The 16,066-nt window shown below is 50.1% G+C and overlaps 7 protein-coding genes across 7 annotated transcripts; 2 read left to right on the top strand and 5 right to left on the bottom strand.

Annotated features, from left to right (window-relative positions):
• Positions 1-755: 755 nt before the first annotated feature.
• Positions 756-1,765, bottom strand: BDW47DRAFT_29771 (Hpt domain-containing protein). Its single transcript, XM_024818685.1, has 2 exons — positions 1,290-1,765; positions 756-1,230 (listed from the first exon to the last, which is right to left on the bottom strand). Exons 1-2 carry the CDS (start codon positions 1,562-1,564, stop codon positions 963-965), a joined length of 543 nt encoding a protein of 180 aa, XP_024672226.1. The 5' UTR covers positions 1,565-1,765; the 3' UTR covers positions 756-962.
• Positions 1,766-5,775: 4,010 nt separating this feature from the next.
• BDW47DRAFT_29709 (protein tyrosine phosphatase-like domain-containing protein) lies at positions 5,776-7,177 on the top strand. Its single transcript, XM_024818684.1, has 3 exons — positions 5,776-6,603; positions 6,678-6,817; positions 6,876-7,177. The coding sequence occupies exons 1-3, from the start codon at positions 6,125-6,127 to the stop codon at positions 6,938-6,940; spliced, it is 684 nt and encodes a 227-aa protein (XP_024672225.1). The 5' UTR covers positions 5,776-6,124; the 3' UTR covers positions 6,941-7,177.
• A 54-nt stretch (positions 7,178-7,231) lies between these two features.
• On the bottom strand, positions 7,232-8,684 carry BDW47DRAFT_125641 (adaptin-binding domain-containing protein; the record flags this gene model as incomplete). The annotated part of the gene is made up of 3 exons (XM_024816421.1): positions 7,232-7,311; positions 7,383-7,733; positions 7,832-8,684. 3 exons carry the CDS (start codon positions 8,682-8,684, stop codon positions 7,232-7,234), a joined length of 1,284 nt encoding a protein of 427 aa, XP_024672224.1.
• Positions 8,685-9,122: 438 nt separating this feature from the next.
• BDW47DRAFT_105504 (putative small nuclear ribonucleoprotein SmD3) lies at positions 9,123-10,085 on the bottom strand. The gene is made up of 4 exons (XM_024812587.1): positions 9,885-10,085; positions 9,752-9,812; positions 9,496-9,625; positions 9,123-9,413 (listed from the first exon to the last, which is right to left on the bottom strand). Exons 1-4 carry the CDS (start codon positions 9,939-9,941, stop codon positions 9,311-9,313), a joined length of 351 nt encoding a protein of 116 aa, XP_024672223.1. The 5' UTR covers positions 9,942-10,085; the 3' UTR covers positions 9,123-9,310.
• A 262-nt stretch (positions 10,086-10,347) lies between these two features.
• BDW47DRAFT_125639 (phosphatidylglycerophosphatase) lies at positions 10,348-11,124 on the top strand (the record flags this gene model as incomplete). Its single annotated transcript, XM_024816420.1, has 1 exon — positions 10,348-11,124. One exon carries the CDS (start codon positions 10,348-10,350, stop codon positions 11,122-11,124), a length of 777 nt encoding a protein of 258 aa, XP_024672222.1.
• Positions 11,125-11,226: 102 nt separating this feature from the next.
• Positions 11,227-14,341, bottom strand: BDW47DRAFT_105502 (homeobox domain-containing protein). Its single transcript, XM_024812586.1, has 2 exons — positions 13,423-14,341; positions 11,227-13,353 (listed from the first exon to the last, which is right to left on the bottom strand). The coding sequence occupies exons 1-2, from the start codon at positions 13,758-13,760 to the stop codon at positions 11,859-11,861; spliced, it is 1,833 nt and encodes a 610-aa protein (XP_024672221.1). The 5' UTR covers positions 13,761-14,341; the 3' UTR covers positions 11,227-11,858.
• Positions 14,342-14,785: 444 nt separating this feature from the next.
• On the bottom strand, positions 14,786-15,765 carry BDW47DRAFT_105500 (uncharacterized protein). Its single transcript, XM_024812585.1, has one exon. The coding sequence runs from the start codon at positions 15,563-15,565 to the stop codon at positions 15,353-15,355; it is 213 nt and encodes a 70-aa protein (XP_024672220.1). The 5' UTR covers positions 15,566-15,765; the 3' UTR covers positions 14,786-15,352.
• Between the last annotated feature and the right edge of the window lie 301 nt (positions 15,766-16,066).

The following is a 16,066-nucleotide window of genomic DNA, read 5'->3' as shown; positions in this document are numbered from 1 at the left end:
ATTAATACTATTATGGGAAGTATTAGTATTGTTGAATTGTTATATATAGTGTTATATACCATATACTATATAGTTCTACTACCGCTACCTACCTATCTACACATCTATACTATCCCAGAGTAAGGACCCAGATATCTACCCAGGTACCAGTGCAAGGGAAAAGATGACACCATCATATAAGTGGCTTGATATAGGCCGAGCTAGGTTCGAGTATAATTGTACTGATTTTCATTTGTCTTTTCTTTTGATCTTCGATCTTCAATGCTGCTTTTGTTATCTGATGCTGTAGTTGTTACTACTTAGTCTCTGCCTGATGGTTTATCTGATATCCTGTGATAAGTGTAGTAAGATGATATTCATGATCTACTGGTTTTGAGGGCTATTTTTAGCTGCTAGTCACTATCACAATCTATCAAGTGGTAAATATACCTGAGGACTACCCATTGACTAGTTACTCAAGTCTAGCATAATGTTTGATGGTACTGCTTCACCCAATTCATGCCGGTGTACATAAATACATGATATCTTGCTAGAAAAATAACATAACATAACCCGCTAGACTAGACAAATGACAACCAACATAAAGAGATAGGAATAGATAGAAGTGAGTAAAGGAAAAGATAAAAAAAGAAAAGTCTACCCCTAGATCATGTGGCAATGTACCCATATTTCATTGGATGGACAGGACCTGTCAACAGTGTCTGTCCGGGCAAGTCTTAAGAAGAAAGCTAGGTAAGGTATTCGGATTTCGAATTGATTGGCTTGGCTTGACTTTGAGGGTGAGGGTGATAGTGTGGTGAGCGCGAGAATGTGCCAATTTTCAGAGCACATGGTATTATGTCCATCAGACAACAATGAGACTGCCATCTACCTTGGTTCTTCCGTAGTCCAGTCCAGTTCAACCGGTGGGTGTGTTTGGTTGTTTTGAGATGTTTGGTGGTAGGTTTGAATTGTCTTCTTCTTTAGTTGCAGGACACAGGGTCATCGTAATACCGGCGGAGGAAGGTCTCCACCTCCTCGTAGTCCTTCTTTACTTCGGTCAGGGTCTTCTCGATATTCTTCAGCGAGATCTTGTCGTCCGATTCGTCAGTCGAGCCCGTTTCGTCTTTCTGGTTTCCGAAATGTTGGATCTTCTCGCACGCCTCTTTGACCTTGCTCAGGCCCAGAGTAGCCGAGGACCCCTTGAGGAAGTGGCCGAGCTGTGACAGTTCTTTGAGGTTCTCATCCTTCCTACAGACCTAGTCAGCCGAGCTCGAGCTCCCGCTCCTAGGGGGGGAAAAAAAACGTACTGCGCTTTCTCCATCTTCTCGAACGTGCTCTCAGCCTGGTCGAAGAAGCCGAAGACAATGCCCTTGCTGAAATCCTGGTCGTCGTCATCATCCATCTCCAAGATCTGGTCGAATGTAGCCTTGTCGATGCTGTCTGTGATGTCGGACCACTTCTTCTTCGTAGGGGCCTCCTTGGGCTGCTCGGCGTTAGTCTCGACCTCTGCGCGAGGAGACGTTACAGTCTCGCCACGTACAGGAGAGCCCTTTACGGTCTTAGTGGTCGTTGTCGGTGCCATGTTTGTGATGTGGAGGGGTCTGTCTGCTCTCGTTCGGATTCGGGATCACCGGAACCGTATGTGACCTGGGTAAATGGATGACGGTGTGATGGAGTGGTTTAGGATGCCGATTGAAGATGGATGTCGAGGTTGGATTTAGGATGGTTCAAGATGGTTTGGAGAGGTTCAAGGCGTGAGATAAACTAGACAGATCACGTGTACTGGAATTACGCTGGGTGAATCTGCTGGTTCCAGGTTGGGGTCAGCTGACAGTCCATGAATGAGTGACCGGCGGCACAGCTGTGATTGATATCCAGAGTACTGCCCTACGTAATGGTGATTACGCGGGTGAAGAACAGCAAGAACAGCAAGAACAGACAGTGAAGAGGGAGACAAGAGATGAAGGTTATCAACGGTTAGGCATGGGATAGCGAGCACAAGGTAGTTACCGAGAACGGAACACCGTTGAGCAGCTCAGCCACAACGTGTATCCCAGTCAGGAGAAGAGGGGAAGGAGGATATCACACGAAGATGACGGGACAGATGGGGTTTGAAGGAGAATGCAACGTGAAAGGGAGAGGATGCCGAGAGACCGGACCCGGATCAAACAGTCAAGTCACCCGAGAATGAGATTGAAAGGGATCCACATGGAGATAGAGGAGGGAAGGAACGAGGAAGGAGGGGGAGGGGAAATCCATGGGAGGAGGGGTAGAGGCTCTGAAATTGTCTTCCAGCAGTATTGCACCACTATGGAAGCAGGGGAAAATCCCACCTGGCGTCTCGCTTGGGCACAAGGCCGGGGTATATTGCAGTCTGACACGGAAGGGATGGAGTAAAGAATTGGAATTGAATTGACAATCAAAAATCAAACAGACAGAAGATTGGAATCAGGAAAGAAAAGGAGGGGGAGAGAAGGTAGAAAGAAGTATCAAAAAGTCAAGTTGGGGAGATTGGACGGGTGAAATAAAAAAAAAAAATAAAAAATAAATAGAAAAAAAAAAAAACCGAAAAAAAAGCAATCAAAGAGGGGAAAGCAAAACGAAAAAGAAAAGGATAAGAAGAGATCTTCTCTTTAGGCTTTTTTCCCTTCTTTTTCCTTTTCTGTTCTCTAGGTTGACCGATGCGATGTGGAGGAGAAAAAAAAATGGATTCAAACAAAACAAAACAGGAGGGGTTCTAAGGTTGTCCAGATAGATGATGATAATAAGATTGACTAACCTGATGGACCAGTCTGAGTTGTTGATATCAGATTGGATATTGGGACAGATAGAAGAGGATAGGAATATGATAGAGAGATGTGTTTAGAAACTCAAATAGTGACAGTATAAAGAAAAGAGTCAGAGAAAAGAAAAGAAAAAAAGAAGCCCAAGAGATAGAGAAGATAGAAAAGATAGGTTAAAAGAAAACTAGCCAACAAGTGTGGAAAAGGAACCGCGGACTAGCGTCATGGAATGAACCGAAGAGATTGGAAGAGAGGAGGGGTCAATGGATTTGGAGAAAAAGAAGCAGAAGAGAAAGAAAGAAGACAGGATAGTTTTTAGTTAGAGGCAAGGGGAATTAAGAACCATTCATTGATTGGGGCTAAAAACCGAACCAGAAGAGCATGACATCCATGCTATCCAACTGAATAATACTACAACCCACCGGTCAAAACGATCAGGCGGTGACAGTCATTGGACACCGACCTAGTGGGCTGCATAAGGGAAAAGAAGTCAAGAAGAGTAAAGTAACGGAGGAATAGTAGAGGAGAGTGGGGGGGGGGGAAGGAAAAAAAAAAAAAAAAAAAAAGAGAGTGTGAAAAGTGATGATCAAATTGTGTACTCCGTACAAGAGAAAGAAAGGTCGGGGTGGAACAGATGACGGACGACTCTGGCGTCATTGGTAACCATGACCACCATCATCATCATTGGGTCATCTCAATATCAATGTCCTATTTATTCCTCCATCGCCTTGACTACAGAATCGATGATCATGTAACAACATTTCTACAAAACTCGATGGTCAATATTGATGCAGTTGAACCCAGGTATCTGCCGCTAAACATCCCACCACTTGCCTCGGGCTCTTTAGTCCATCATGCGGTGGAGTCCGTCCCAAAGGATGCAAAGCGAAGAAACGAGCCTGCCATCGGGTAACAATGGAAGAGGGGGGGAGTGTGTTCTAGACATTCCCGAGCTAATAACAAACCCCTCGATTGGATTACAAGAGTGACCGTGTGTAGATTGGCTTATGATAAATATATATAGTATGTATATATATATTATATTTGCCTACTTCTCTATTCTTCTCCATCACAAATGATAATAAAAAATAGAAGAAAATACAAAATATAGAAATGAAGAATGGGAAAAGAAAAGAATAAAGGCTAAAAAAGAAAACATCCCCACCTGTGTGTGGGATCAGGATGCATGTTGAAATCATAGCACCACAACTGACGTAATTGGCCCTTAAAATGGACTGCACTTACCCATTTGGGATTGGTGGGCTTGGCGTTGGGCATGGATGTTGATCCCTGCCCTTCTCTCGGCGTTCGTCGTCTGAGGGGAGAAATTATACCGAAGGATCTCTCTCACTTACCCAAAATACTTACCCCGAATGGTTTGGGAAAGAGAATGAAAGAAAAAAAAAAAAGAGGATACAAAAAAAGATGTATAGAAAAAACGAGACAAGGCATAAGAGTGAGAAAAGGATTCAAACTTCGATCCCCTCTGGAAAATTACGCAACTCGACCGCCAGAATATTCGCGGCAAGACTAAAATCATTGCCCGCCACCAGAGTGCTTGACGGACGTTCTGGCCCCTTTGGAACGTCCAATCGAACCGATCAACTGCTTGCAAACATGGCAGGGTCAATGCCAGCCCTTTTTTTTTCCCCCTTCTCCGTATCATTTTTCCAGGTGAGGAGGAGGTCAGGAGACAGCAAGATCTAGGCGACCATCAGACGGTGAGGAACACAAGATCGAATCCATCGAGGGTGAGTTGAAAGGCCAAATTCTCAATGATTGGACAACATGACAACTCAAACCTGAACTCTCCGACGAGGGAATTCCCGTCTTTTTATTGTACGGAGGAGAGAATGCCTGGGGTCGGCAGATGAGTGCCTGAGGGCGGCCTGGCTGGGGGTCCAACCTATCAAAGCATACAATACCCAGAATGACATCATCGGGGAGGGAAGTGCCGCTAATCCGTGGCCGCCACTGACGTTGACAGATCCCGTGCCAAGGCTTTTCTCCAGCCGGCCGTCCTTCCAGATTCTTCTTAACCTAGGAGATGGTATGGTGTATTCCACCGCCTTATACCACCCTGCTTCGGAGCAAACATCGCCGCATTGACTAGAGCTCGCTCCGTCTGACGACGTGGTCGAGACCACCACTAACTGAAAACTTATTATAGATTCAGAAGCTAATAAGACTGGGATAGAGCCCCGACAGCATCGGCCGAATCTCGCTCTCGCTAGCGCTGACTAGACTAGGATCTTTCTATCCTCGTCACCGTTCGACGAGCTTCACGTTGGTACAGCCTGGTCTTTCTATGTCTATTTCCGTCTGGAGACTTGTGACATGATTGATTATGGCAGCCATGAAAATAACCCCACGGTCTTAAGACTCACACTTGACATTTGATTTTATCTGAACACTTGATCTATCTGAGGGTCACAACAGTCTAATGCGTGACATCACGAGGTGACACCCTTGCTGTTAGTGCGACTTCGTGTCTTAGTGTCTATTCGTTGTTGAATACGACGTCTGCAGGGAATCACCGTGGGCTTTACTCCGTACTTCGGTTGTTCTGTACAGGGTCTGTACAGACGGGAATAAACAAGTACCGACTGTATACATGTGAGTGTCTCAGTGGGAATTGACTTCATATCCGACCTAGAATGAGATCTGAAATAAATATCTGGCTTTGTTTAGTTGCGAGGCTTGCTCTCAGAACCAGCTGGACATACCAGATATATGATTCTATGGTTTAACTTAAACAGCGATCAATATATCCATACATTTCAACCTTATCAGTTTTATTCAATCTGAACTCTGTACTACCTTTGTGATCATAAACCTCCTTACCTCCCAACCCACAGTAATACAAACAAACAAGCTAGTCATCAATCTAACAAAGTTACTGCCGGCGAGCATGAACTGTGGGTACACCGAGTCAAGCCAAGGACAAGATCATCAACAGTTAGATAAGGTCTATATTAACTTGATAATCAACAGAAAGTTATCTATACTTATATTAATCTATTTATCGGTAACAGACAATCTATACGGAGTATTCCATACTTCACTTCTGATACTGGCTGGATCACATATTTATGCACATACAATAAACTTTCATAAGTGACTAATCTATACACACTAACCCAATGGGGAAAACACAGACAGTGCCGGAGATACCTAGGCTCTCAACACTCAACAACATTATCCACCTTAGAACTACATAAACAATCCATCAATTGACCACCACCATCACCACCAACCAACCTACACCAACAACCCACCCTTCCCTCAAACGATCAAAGTCACAACAACACCAACAACACCAACAACCAAGAAATAAAGCAAGAAAAAAAGCATAAAAAATGCCCCCCAAAACAAAAGGCCCAACCGGCCTCACCCGCCTCTACCTCCTCGCCTACAACGCCCTCTCCTTCACCCTCTGGGCAACCTGTCTCCTCCGCGGCGCTCAAGCCCTCTTCGCCACCGCATCCCCCACAGATGCCTTCACTGCACTCTACTCCCCCCTCCTGACAACCACGCAATCCCTCGCCGCGCTCGAAATCCTCCACAGCCTCACAGGCCTCGTGCGCGCCCCGGTCGCCACAACCGCCATGCAGGTCTCGTCGCGGCTGCTGCTCATCTGGGGGATCATGTATCCGTTCCGCGCGGGTGGCCCCGCTGCCGTCGGTGAAGGCATCGTGGGCGGGAACAGCGTGCAAATGGGCGATTATGCCTTCCTGGGCTGTCTGGCTGCGTGGGGTACCACCGAGTGTATTCGGTATGGCTTTTTCGTGCTCTCGCTTTCGGGGGTGGGTGTTCCTGGTTTTTGGACTTGGCTGAGGTATGTTCCTTCTTTTCCCTTCTTTTTCTTTTGAAATTTTCTATGAGAAGATGACGTGCTGATAGTGTGATAAGATACAATACGTTCTACGTGCTTTACCCCCTCGGCATCAGCAGCGAGTGCACGCTTGTGGTGAAGGCGCTGGAGCCGGCGGGGGAGTGGAACCCGCTGCTTTGGTGGGCGTTTGTGGTTGTGTTGGGCATTTATGTTCCTGGTATTCCTCTCTTGTTTCTTTGGGGGTGTGAATTATGAGGCTAAACTGATTCTTATAGGTTCCTACATTCTCTATACGCATATGATGGCGCAGAGACGGAAGGTTATGCAGAAGAAGGATTAAGGGTTGGATCCTTGGATTACATGGGTGGATGGGTTGGGCTGGGTTGATTGTTTAGGTGGATGAGGGTGGTCTATGTATTATATGGGTTGAGATTGTGGTATGGTTGGGCTGGTATGCGCTTTATGATCAGAGGCATGGAGCTTGTAATTTTGGGTGATTTACGGAATATATGGTGGTAATATCGCGTGTACTAGTACTAGTACATATCTAGTCTATGAAAGCCCTCGAAGAACTTTTCGACAGATGGGATCATCTGTATGTATTTTTTTATCTAAGTATGTAGATTAGACATTACACCTCCTTCATAATATCCCGCACCGCCCTCGCCGCAAACCGTTTCCGCTCCTGCTCAGGAAGTTCGGCGCTCATATCTGTACTGTTAGCTTTAACATACTCTATATCACTCGAGAGAGGCGACGGGGTAATAGAGACGGAGACAAACCTTTAATAGCCTGCATCCTCAACATCAACCCCCCCAACGAATCCACCCTTAAATCATCCTCGTCCTCATCGTCTTCCCCACCCTCGATTTCAGAATCCAAGCCCACATCTCCCCCTTTCTCAATCGCCATTCGCAATCCTACCATTTCGCGCTCGAGCTCGTTGACTTCCAGCCCGAAACCGGTATCTTCGTCGTCGATATCGCTGCCTTCGCCATCACCATCCAGTCCAAGAAGGTACTTCTCGAGATCGTCGTCGTGACCAACGCCAACATCTCCAGAGACAGTCTCCGACGAACCGTTCCAGTCGTGCGTTTCAAGGACTTCTCGGATGCGCGTCATGCCTTGGTATTCTACCATCCATTAGCCCTCTTCCTTCTTTTGTGTTCAAACACAGATAGAAAGGGAAAGAAAGAAAAAAAAAAAAGAAAAATAGAAATGCGGGACATACCTCCAAACGAATTCCTCACCCGCATCTCAGACTCAGGAACCCTCGGATCCCACCGCACAACCTCAACCCCCACCAACCCCATCTCAAACATCTGATCCTCCCACCACAGCTCCGAAAACGGCTCGTCGTCCAGCGCGGCTCCATTTCCGTCCCCATCGTCATCTTCTCCAGCTGTAGCTGTAGCTGTAGTCGTAGCAGCAGACGAAGTATCGCCCACCAAAACAAGCAGTGTCAACACGTCGCCTCCATCGCTGCGCTCTTCCTCAATAAGACTTTTGATGTCCCCGACGGCTTTCATTAACGTTTTGATTCCTTCCACGTCGGGGTTGTTTTCTGCTGCTGCTGTCGCTGCAGCTGGCGGAGCCGGAGTATCATCCGACGGAGGAGCAGGCGTAGAAGAAGAAGGAGGAGGCGAAGGATTGCGCACACAGACAACCAACGCGCCAATCGCGTCGCGCACAGGGAGCGCCTCGTCAGACGAGAACTCGGCGCGCCATTTGGCGGGGCTGTTGCTTTCGCTGTTGCTTTCGTCGCTGGATGAGTGTGGCTGTGAAGTGGAAAGTGGGATCTCGTCGACCCAGATCGGCACGTCCGCGGTGTAGTACTTGTTCTCGAGGTGGAGGGGCGGGTGGGTGGTGTAGCCTGCGAAGGTGGGTGTTTGTTCGGTCGATTGGGGTTGGGAAGGCGAGTCGGTGTTTGAAGGTTGAGTGGGAGGATCCGTTACGGCGACTCCGGTTAGGGAATGTAGGAAGGGAGGGATGATGGTTAGGGAGTGCGAGGTCGGTGTTAGGGTGAGGAGGCGGCGGGGGGAGCGGATTTGGTCGGGAGTTTTTGCGGGGGGTTTTTGGGACATTTTTCTTTTTCTCTATCTCGAAAGCTTTTTGTGGTTGGAGGAGTGATGCACTGGTGAGTGGTGGGTGAGGGGTGAGGAATGAGTGGTGTTTATAGATGTCTGCGTGGTGTGAGTGTCTGTTTGGTTGGTGTGAGGTGGGAGGTTGAAAAGGTATGCGGGGAGGAGGCGGAGAAGTAGCGGAGCGGAATATCACGTTGCCATACATAGCTATATATCTACTCCGTACTGGAAGAGTAGCACTATGGTTGATTCTACTTTTTACAACTCCTTACTCAATGGATGGAGTGAATTTGATAGACTCGTTATACTCAACTTGCTTCATTTTAGATTTTCACTTAAAAGCTCATAGCCCAACTACGTAAATCAAGTCTACGATCCTGTCAACCCATCAACCATTCAACACAACCACTACGAAACCAACCCATCATTAAAAACCGATTAGAAGGAAATGCATCTGCATTAACCTCAAGGTACTAATCTAGTAGATACCTTACAGCCAACAATCAATCAATCCCAAGACACGCGACACCTTCACAGACATAAAAGGGAAAAAGTATGTTGAAAAACCGACACTAAAAAACCATAAAAAGATAAAGAAATCGACAAAAAAAAAAGGTTAGAAGAGATCACCCCCGTCTCTGCCCCCTCGCCCTCTGCACCGTCGCCTTACCACGCGCAAGACCGACACCGCGACCGCGTTGACCCCGCGAGCGGAACATGGGGGCGTTTCTATCATTTGGGATTAGCATGTGTTTTCCATATGTCTCTCACGAGAGAGGAGGAAGGAAAGAAGGAGAGGAGAGGGGGATACCGTAGCATATCAGGCACAATGAAGAAACGCACGTGGCTGCCCCGGATGTACACCTGGTCGAGATGGGATACGCGGCCGTCGCGGGCGGTGACTGTGATGTCTTTGAGTTGGACGTTCATGTTGTCTTCGGCTGTTTTGAGTCAGTACGTAGCTTTTTACATAGGGTCGTGTGGGGTGGTGTAGAAAGGTGCAGGTGTGTATGGGAGGGTGGAAGGCGTATGAAGGTGTGTATAGGTGTAGGTATGGGCAGACGAACCCTCTAAGAGCTTTCCTCGGTAGACGACGCCGGAGGTGATTTCGAGGGTGACGACGTGGCCCTATAACATAATCAGTATGTTGAACATAGCGAAGACATGCAGTATTCCATGTAGGGAGTGGATGGGGTGTACCTGAGCTTCATTGAGAAGCTTGATCGGGATACCGATCGAGCTGGTTAACTTGCCCATTGTGTGGGCTGACGACGGGAAAGGTGGTAGTATTGAATATGAAGTTAAGAGGGGAGATAGAAGGGGTGATAAAATGAAAAGAAAAAATAGACCGAGTAAGAGAGTGGAGGTGATGTAGTCGGATAGTCAGATACCTAGTGAGGAGGGAGATGAGGTCGGAGAGTTTTGCGGCTCGCGCCAAGAAATCTGCTCTACTCTACCTTAAGCTAGGTCGTCCATACTTTCTCTTCATGTCAACAACAAACGATGGGAAACACATAAAATAAACACCGCAGAAACAATTACACACAATTACGCAATTACAACATCAACCAAGACCAAGAACAAGAATCAAGAACACAGAACAGAAAATAAAAAAGAGGAAAATACACAGGAGAAGAAAGAAAGAAAGAAAGAAAGAGAGAAAATGAACTCCAACCTCCGCGCCTTCAACCTCGCCGTCCAAACCCTCCTCACCAACCCATCCCAATTCCTCCCCCACCTAACAATCCCAACCTTCACCTCTCTCCCAGAGCAACTGGGTCCAGCCATCGCCTCCTCCTCCGCCTCCACCACCTCATCGACACCCACCAACCCCCCCGACAACCCCGAGAAACCCCCCAAAATCCAAATCAAAGCCCTCATCCTCGACAAAGACAACACCCTCAGCCCCCCCAAAACCACCCACCTCCCCGCCCCCATCCTCCAAAAACTGACCTCCCTCCGCACCTCCCCAACATCCCCCTTCACGGCCCCGTCCTCAATCCTCATCGTCTCCAACCGCGCCGGCTCGCACCCCTCCTACGACTCCGAGATCCACTCCCTCGAGTCCCAACTCGCGCACCTCTCCATCCCCGTCTTCCGTCTGCCCCCCGGAGCAAGCAAGAAGCCGTTCTGCGAGAGCGAGGTGCTGGCGTGGTTTAAAGAGCGCGGGGTTGTCGAGCATGCGGGTGAGATTGCCGTCGTTGGGGATCGGTTGGGGACGGATGTGTTGATGGCTGTGAGGATGGGGGCTTGGAGTGTTTGGTGTCGGGATGGGGTGTTGGATGAGAGCGGCGGTGTAAGGGCGAAGGGGGTGCTGGAGAAGATGGAGGTTTATATGGAGAGGTACTTGAGGGAGGGGAGGGGGTTGAGGGCGCCGTGGCCGGCTCGTCCTTATTCTTCGGCTTCGGGATCGGGTTCGTCGAAGAAGACGGTTGGGTGATGGGGTCACTACTGTGTATAATCAAATGTATAATATCCTGTATCGTATGTATAGTACGTATAACCTACAGCAGTGTACGTAGTCTACTATACTGAAACAATATGATGTGAGTAAATAATGAATGCGAAATATCTCAACTCCGCAACACTAACACTAACAAATAAGATAGACCAACCATACAAAGGAAATCAAGTCCAACCTCGCCGACCCAGAAGAACAAAGGGGAATCCAACTCAATCTCGCCATCCTGACTTTGGCATAACCACGTTACAAGCCGACCCTAGACCCTGTAACCAGAGATCCAATGGCCCGGAAAAAAAAATAAGAAAGAAAAAAGGAGAAAAAACAACCAAAACGGTTAAAAGGTTGAGAAATGGTAGAAAGATAAAAAAAGGTAAAAGACGTGTCCACTGAGCCAGCGAACACGAAGAGAATTGAAGAAGTGAAATCAAGAATAAAGCAGAACGCTCAAGGACCAGCCCAATGGAGAAGGGTATTAATACAAAAGAAACAACAAGAAAGAAACAGCAACGGTTCGCACATCGGCGCGACAAGACCTCGGATCATGAGGTCCTGTTCTGAGGATTCATCCCAGGGATGGAAGTCCTTTGACCGTGCGGACCAACCCGGATCGGACCGGGTGCGGCCTCGCATCGGGACTAATCAGGTAGGCGACATTGACACCACTTCAACCAGCACACTATTCAAATTTGAGAGCACTTGGGTAATGCAGCTCAGGAACCTCCCATCGCATTGTGATCCACGTGCTCCATCCCGGTCAGGCCCTGATAATCCGGCACCCCCGGAGAGGAGTGGCTGGACAGGCTCTGCATGGGCAGCTCCAAGTGATGGTGGTGGTGTCCCTCGAGGCCCATGTTGGCAGCCCCCAGGTTCACGGTCGGCTTGGGGAACATGCCGCCCAGGGACATGCCGTCGTCGGAAAAGGTGGACTGGTGCTCGCTCCCCAGGTACATGTCCTGCGACGCGTGCGACAGGTTGGACAGCGGCGGCGACTGGTCGGCGATCAGGGGATCGCCGTGGCTGACGGAGGAGTAGGGCGACGCGGCGTGGGTGGGCACGGTCGACTCGACCACCGGGGCGTGGAACGGCAGGGTGAAGGGCGTGCCCATGGTCGCGGCGACTGGCGTCGACTCGCCCGGCGGGCCCGTGCTGAACAGGGAGGGGCTGGCGAAATCGGACGGGGACGCGGTGGCGGTGGTGGCCGACATGGGATGGTGGTGGTGTCCCCGAGGATCGAAGCCGTACGGAGCGGAGGTGTCGATCCGCAGGTTGGCAGGCAGCCCGGCGGCCGACTGCGGCACAGGCGCGAAGATGCCCGAATCGGCGTGGTGGTAGGGCGCGTGCGTCTGGGTCATAGGGTAGGCACCCATAGGTGGCTGCATGGCCGCGAAGTCGACGGCCACGGGCACGGACCGACTGCGCTGGCGCTTGTGGCCGCGCGCCGGCATGTGAAGGCCGGTGGAGTGCTCCGGGAAGACCCCGAGGAACTGGGGCTGCGCGAACTGGTTCGGCTGGGAAGCCGGCCGCTGGATGAAGGGCGGGGACATGGGACCGGGCATAGCGAATTGGTTGTAGGCCAGCCGGTTCTGGAAGGACTCGAGCGAGACCAGCTTGGCGAGCTGGACGCTAAGCACCTTGGGGTGACCGCCAAGGTGGTGGACGAGGATCTGGCTAGCCTGCTGGTCCTCGGTGAAATCGCCGCACTGGTAGAAGCCGCCGGAGTTGGACGAGTCCATGTAAAAGAGAGGGGGGCGGTTCAGCTCGACGACCAACCCGGCGGGTCGCGGGGGCGCGCCGTTGGGCTGCGGGGCCTGGTCGCCCGACTCGAGGGTGATGTTCTTGATGTATGCAAAGGGGTACTCGATCTTGTAGCCGGCGGAGTCGTTGTTGATGTAGTAGGTCATGCAGGCCTTCTCGGGGGAGTAAAAGACGACGAGATCCATGGCGTTCTGGCCGATGCGGCGCCAGCTGCCCACCGTCAGGGAGCGGCAGGTGAAATGGTGGATCACAACCTTGCCGGACGGGGTGGGCTCGTTCGGAAAGGCGCCGTGGCCGCCGTAGCTGCCGGCGCGGCCAAAGGGGTCGCGGGCGCCGGGCTTGCTGGGATCGAACTGCATGGCGAGGTACTGGCGCATGGATTCGGGGATGGAGTCGCAACCTTCTCCGGTTTCGATACTCTTCTTGGCGAGCATCTTGATCTTGGCGCGTCTATCACCGGACGGTCAGAGGCCGTCGCGACCGAGTTTGAAGGGGGGGGAGGGAAAAGAGAGAACTCACCGATTTTGGAACCAAATCTGGACGGATCGCTCCGTCATGTTGATATCCTGGGCGATTCGCTCGCGGGTGGCGGCGGTGGGGGTGGGGTTCTTGTTGAATTCCAGCTCGAGGGTGACGAGCTGATCCTGGGTGGCGCGCTGGCGCTTATTATTCTTCTGCTGCTGGGTCAGGGTGCTCTTGCGCTGGGGACGACGGGCAGAGGACTGGCCCGGCATGGAGGCGTTGGAGACGGAGGGCGAGGGGGTGGTGGCAGCCGACGACGGGGAGGCCGTGGTGGGCGCCGTAGGGGCGGACGAGGCCGACATGATCGACGGATCCGGGGTGTCTATCGAAGACATGGTTGGTAGGAGGGAAGGGAGTGACGATCCGGTCGACAGTCGAAGGAATGGATGGTCTGTCGTCTGAAGCCGCGTCAAGCGATTCAGGCGGATGAATCAAAGGAAAGCCGCTTCGATTTAGGCACTCGATCGCAGGGAACGAAGACGTCGTGCCGAAGCGTGGTGGGAGCGATCAAAATGGGTTGAAGAAGAAGAGAAGATCAACAGCCGACCTATGCAGCTGGGTAGGATGAAGAGAAGGCCAGACTTCGCGACCGTTCGTGGAGGATCAATAAGCCGGAGTCTTGAATCAATCCGGTCCTCAATCAATAAACAAATGATTCATCAATCCAAGAACAATCGCAAGCGCATCTGATGGGAGAGCGAGGGCGAGGGGTGGAGATGACGAGGATATATGACCACGAGAGGGGGGTACGAAGAGCGAAGAGCGCGTAGGCGAGTCGATCGTGAAAGAGTGAAACGATCGACTGGGGGAGACAAAAGTCAAATGAATGAAAGTGGAAAAGAAGGAAGATAAACGAATGAAGAAACAAGAAATAAAAGAGTGTGGGAGGAAAGGAAAGGAAAGATGGAAGATGAGAGGAAGAGAGAGAGAGAGAGAGAGAGAGAGAGAGAAGAAGAGAAGAAGAGAAGAGAAGAAGAGAAGAGACAGTAAGAGAAGTGAGAATGTCAGAATGAGAGAGTGGGTGCCTTGGGTGCCTCACTGCCTGGCTGCTCAGGAGGCAATGGGGGTATCCCAATCGGGTTTAGCCTCCTTCTTTTTCTCTTTTTCTCGATTATTTTCTTGTTTTTTTCCCAAGTCGAACTTGTCACCGTTGGGTCTCTCCGTGGGGCTTCCTTTTGCCTCTTGAGAAAATAGGGAATTATCAAGAACAGGAATAGGTACAGAGGGATTCTGTAACTATATTTATGACTACAGTCGGTTATGCTTCCCGTCAACGATCATCACCGAATCCTAACAAATGAATACTAGGGACCACAACAACAATAATCAAATATCATAAAATCAAACCCAACAAAACCAAGAAAGACAAAAAAAAAAAACAAAAAACAAAGCGAGGAGTATTGGAGTATGGCCCCTGCGTCCCGACGCATCTGATTCTGCTGCCCGATTCCTGCTGGGGAACTGCCTCCTCCAATCATCCCTCGAACAAGGGCAAGTAAGTCCCTCCCACCAAGGCCACCAGATGCATGTGCATCGTTCGCACGGAGAAAGAGAAGGACACACTGTCGATCCTCCAATACTGACCTCAATTATTCACCCTCCAATATACAAACCTCCTCACTGGTGGGCAGGTGGGTGGCTAGTGACCAGCATGGTGGCCACTGGTCAACCAGCGGGGGGGTTTCCCCCCCCTGACAAACCACCACTCTAGTAGCGAACAGAATCGGACAACCGGCTATAAATAACTCCAGAGGTGGTTAGACCGTGCCAAGGGGGGGTCCATCATCCATGATTATGAATAATCGCCAGGTACACGACGTGGGGCAAGACCAGCACTTCCCCCCTTTTGGATGGTCACATCCACATCCACATCCACATCCACCCTAGCAGGCTAGCAACCCATCCATCCATCCAGTCAGTCAGTCAGTCAGTCTAGTCCAGCCCATCCATCCAATCCATGTGGACTGGATCCTCTTGCAGACACGACAGGACCCATTAGAAAAAAACACACGACGACTGGAGAAATCAACCCGGTAAACCCACCAAACCCAGGGACACGAACCAAACCCAACGTGACCTGGACCGTTCCAACCGGGTGTTTCCGACCTGGACAGGTCAGGTCAGGTCTTCCAACTCCCATCCCAGTCAGTGTGTCCTGTCCAACCTAGGACAGACTCCCTAGCTCAGGTACTTTGTACTCTGTACCACCCATCCAAAACAGTAGGGGGTTCCAGATCCATCACAGGAAAGCAGGGAGGTGAGAGCCAAGAAACCTGCCACTGTTTCATGTTGCCCCCATCACTGCCACCAACATTGTCGAAAGAAAGAAAAAAGGGAAGAAAAAAAAAAAAAAAGGGTCTCCCAGGTCTGACCAACCTGGTAGTCAGGTAAGTTGGTAAAGTGAACAGTTCCAAGGATCAGGATCAAGTATGGAGCCACGAGATTTCAACCAAACCAAACCACCAACACACCAATGTAGTCATCCCCTAACTGCAACAAGTAAGTAAGGCACACGCTAACCACACCACCACTAGTGTGTCTACACCCAGCAGGTTCACCATACTATTAATATCACCCGCTTAACTACCCATCCATCCACCACCACCACCCAGTTGACCAATACTGGACGGTGACTGGTCCA

The sequence above is a fragment of the Aspergillus candidus genome, assembly GCF_002847045.1.
Source record: "Aspergillus candidus strain CBS 102.13 unplaced genomic scaffold BDW47scaffold_21, whole genome shotgun sequence".
Classification (NCBI taxonomy): Eukaryota; Fungi; Ascomycota; class Eurotiomycetes; order Eurotiales; family Aspergillaceae; genus Aspergillus; species Aspergillus candidus.
This window is presented reverse-complemented; position numbering and strand designations above follow the sequence as displayed.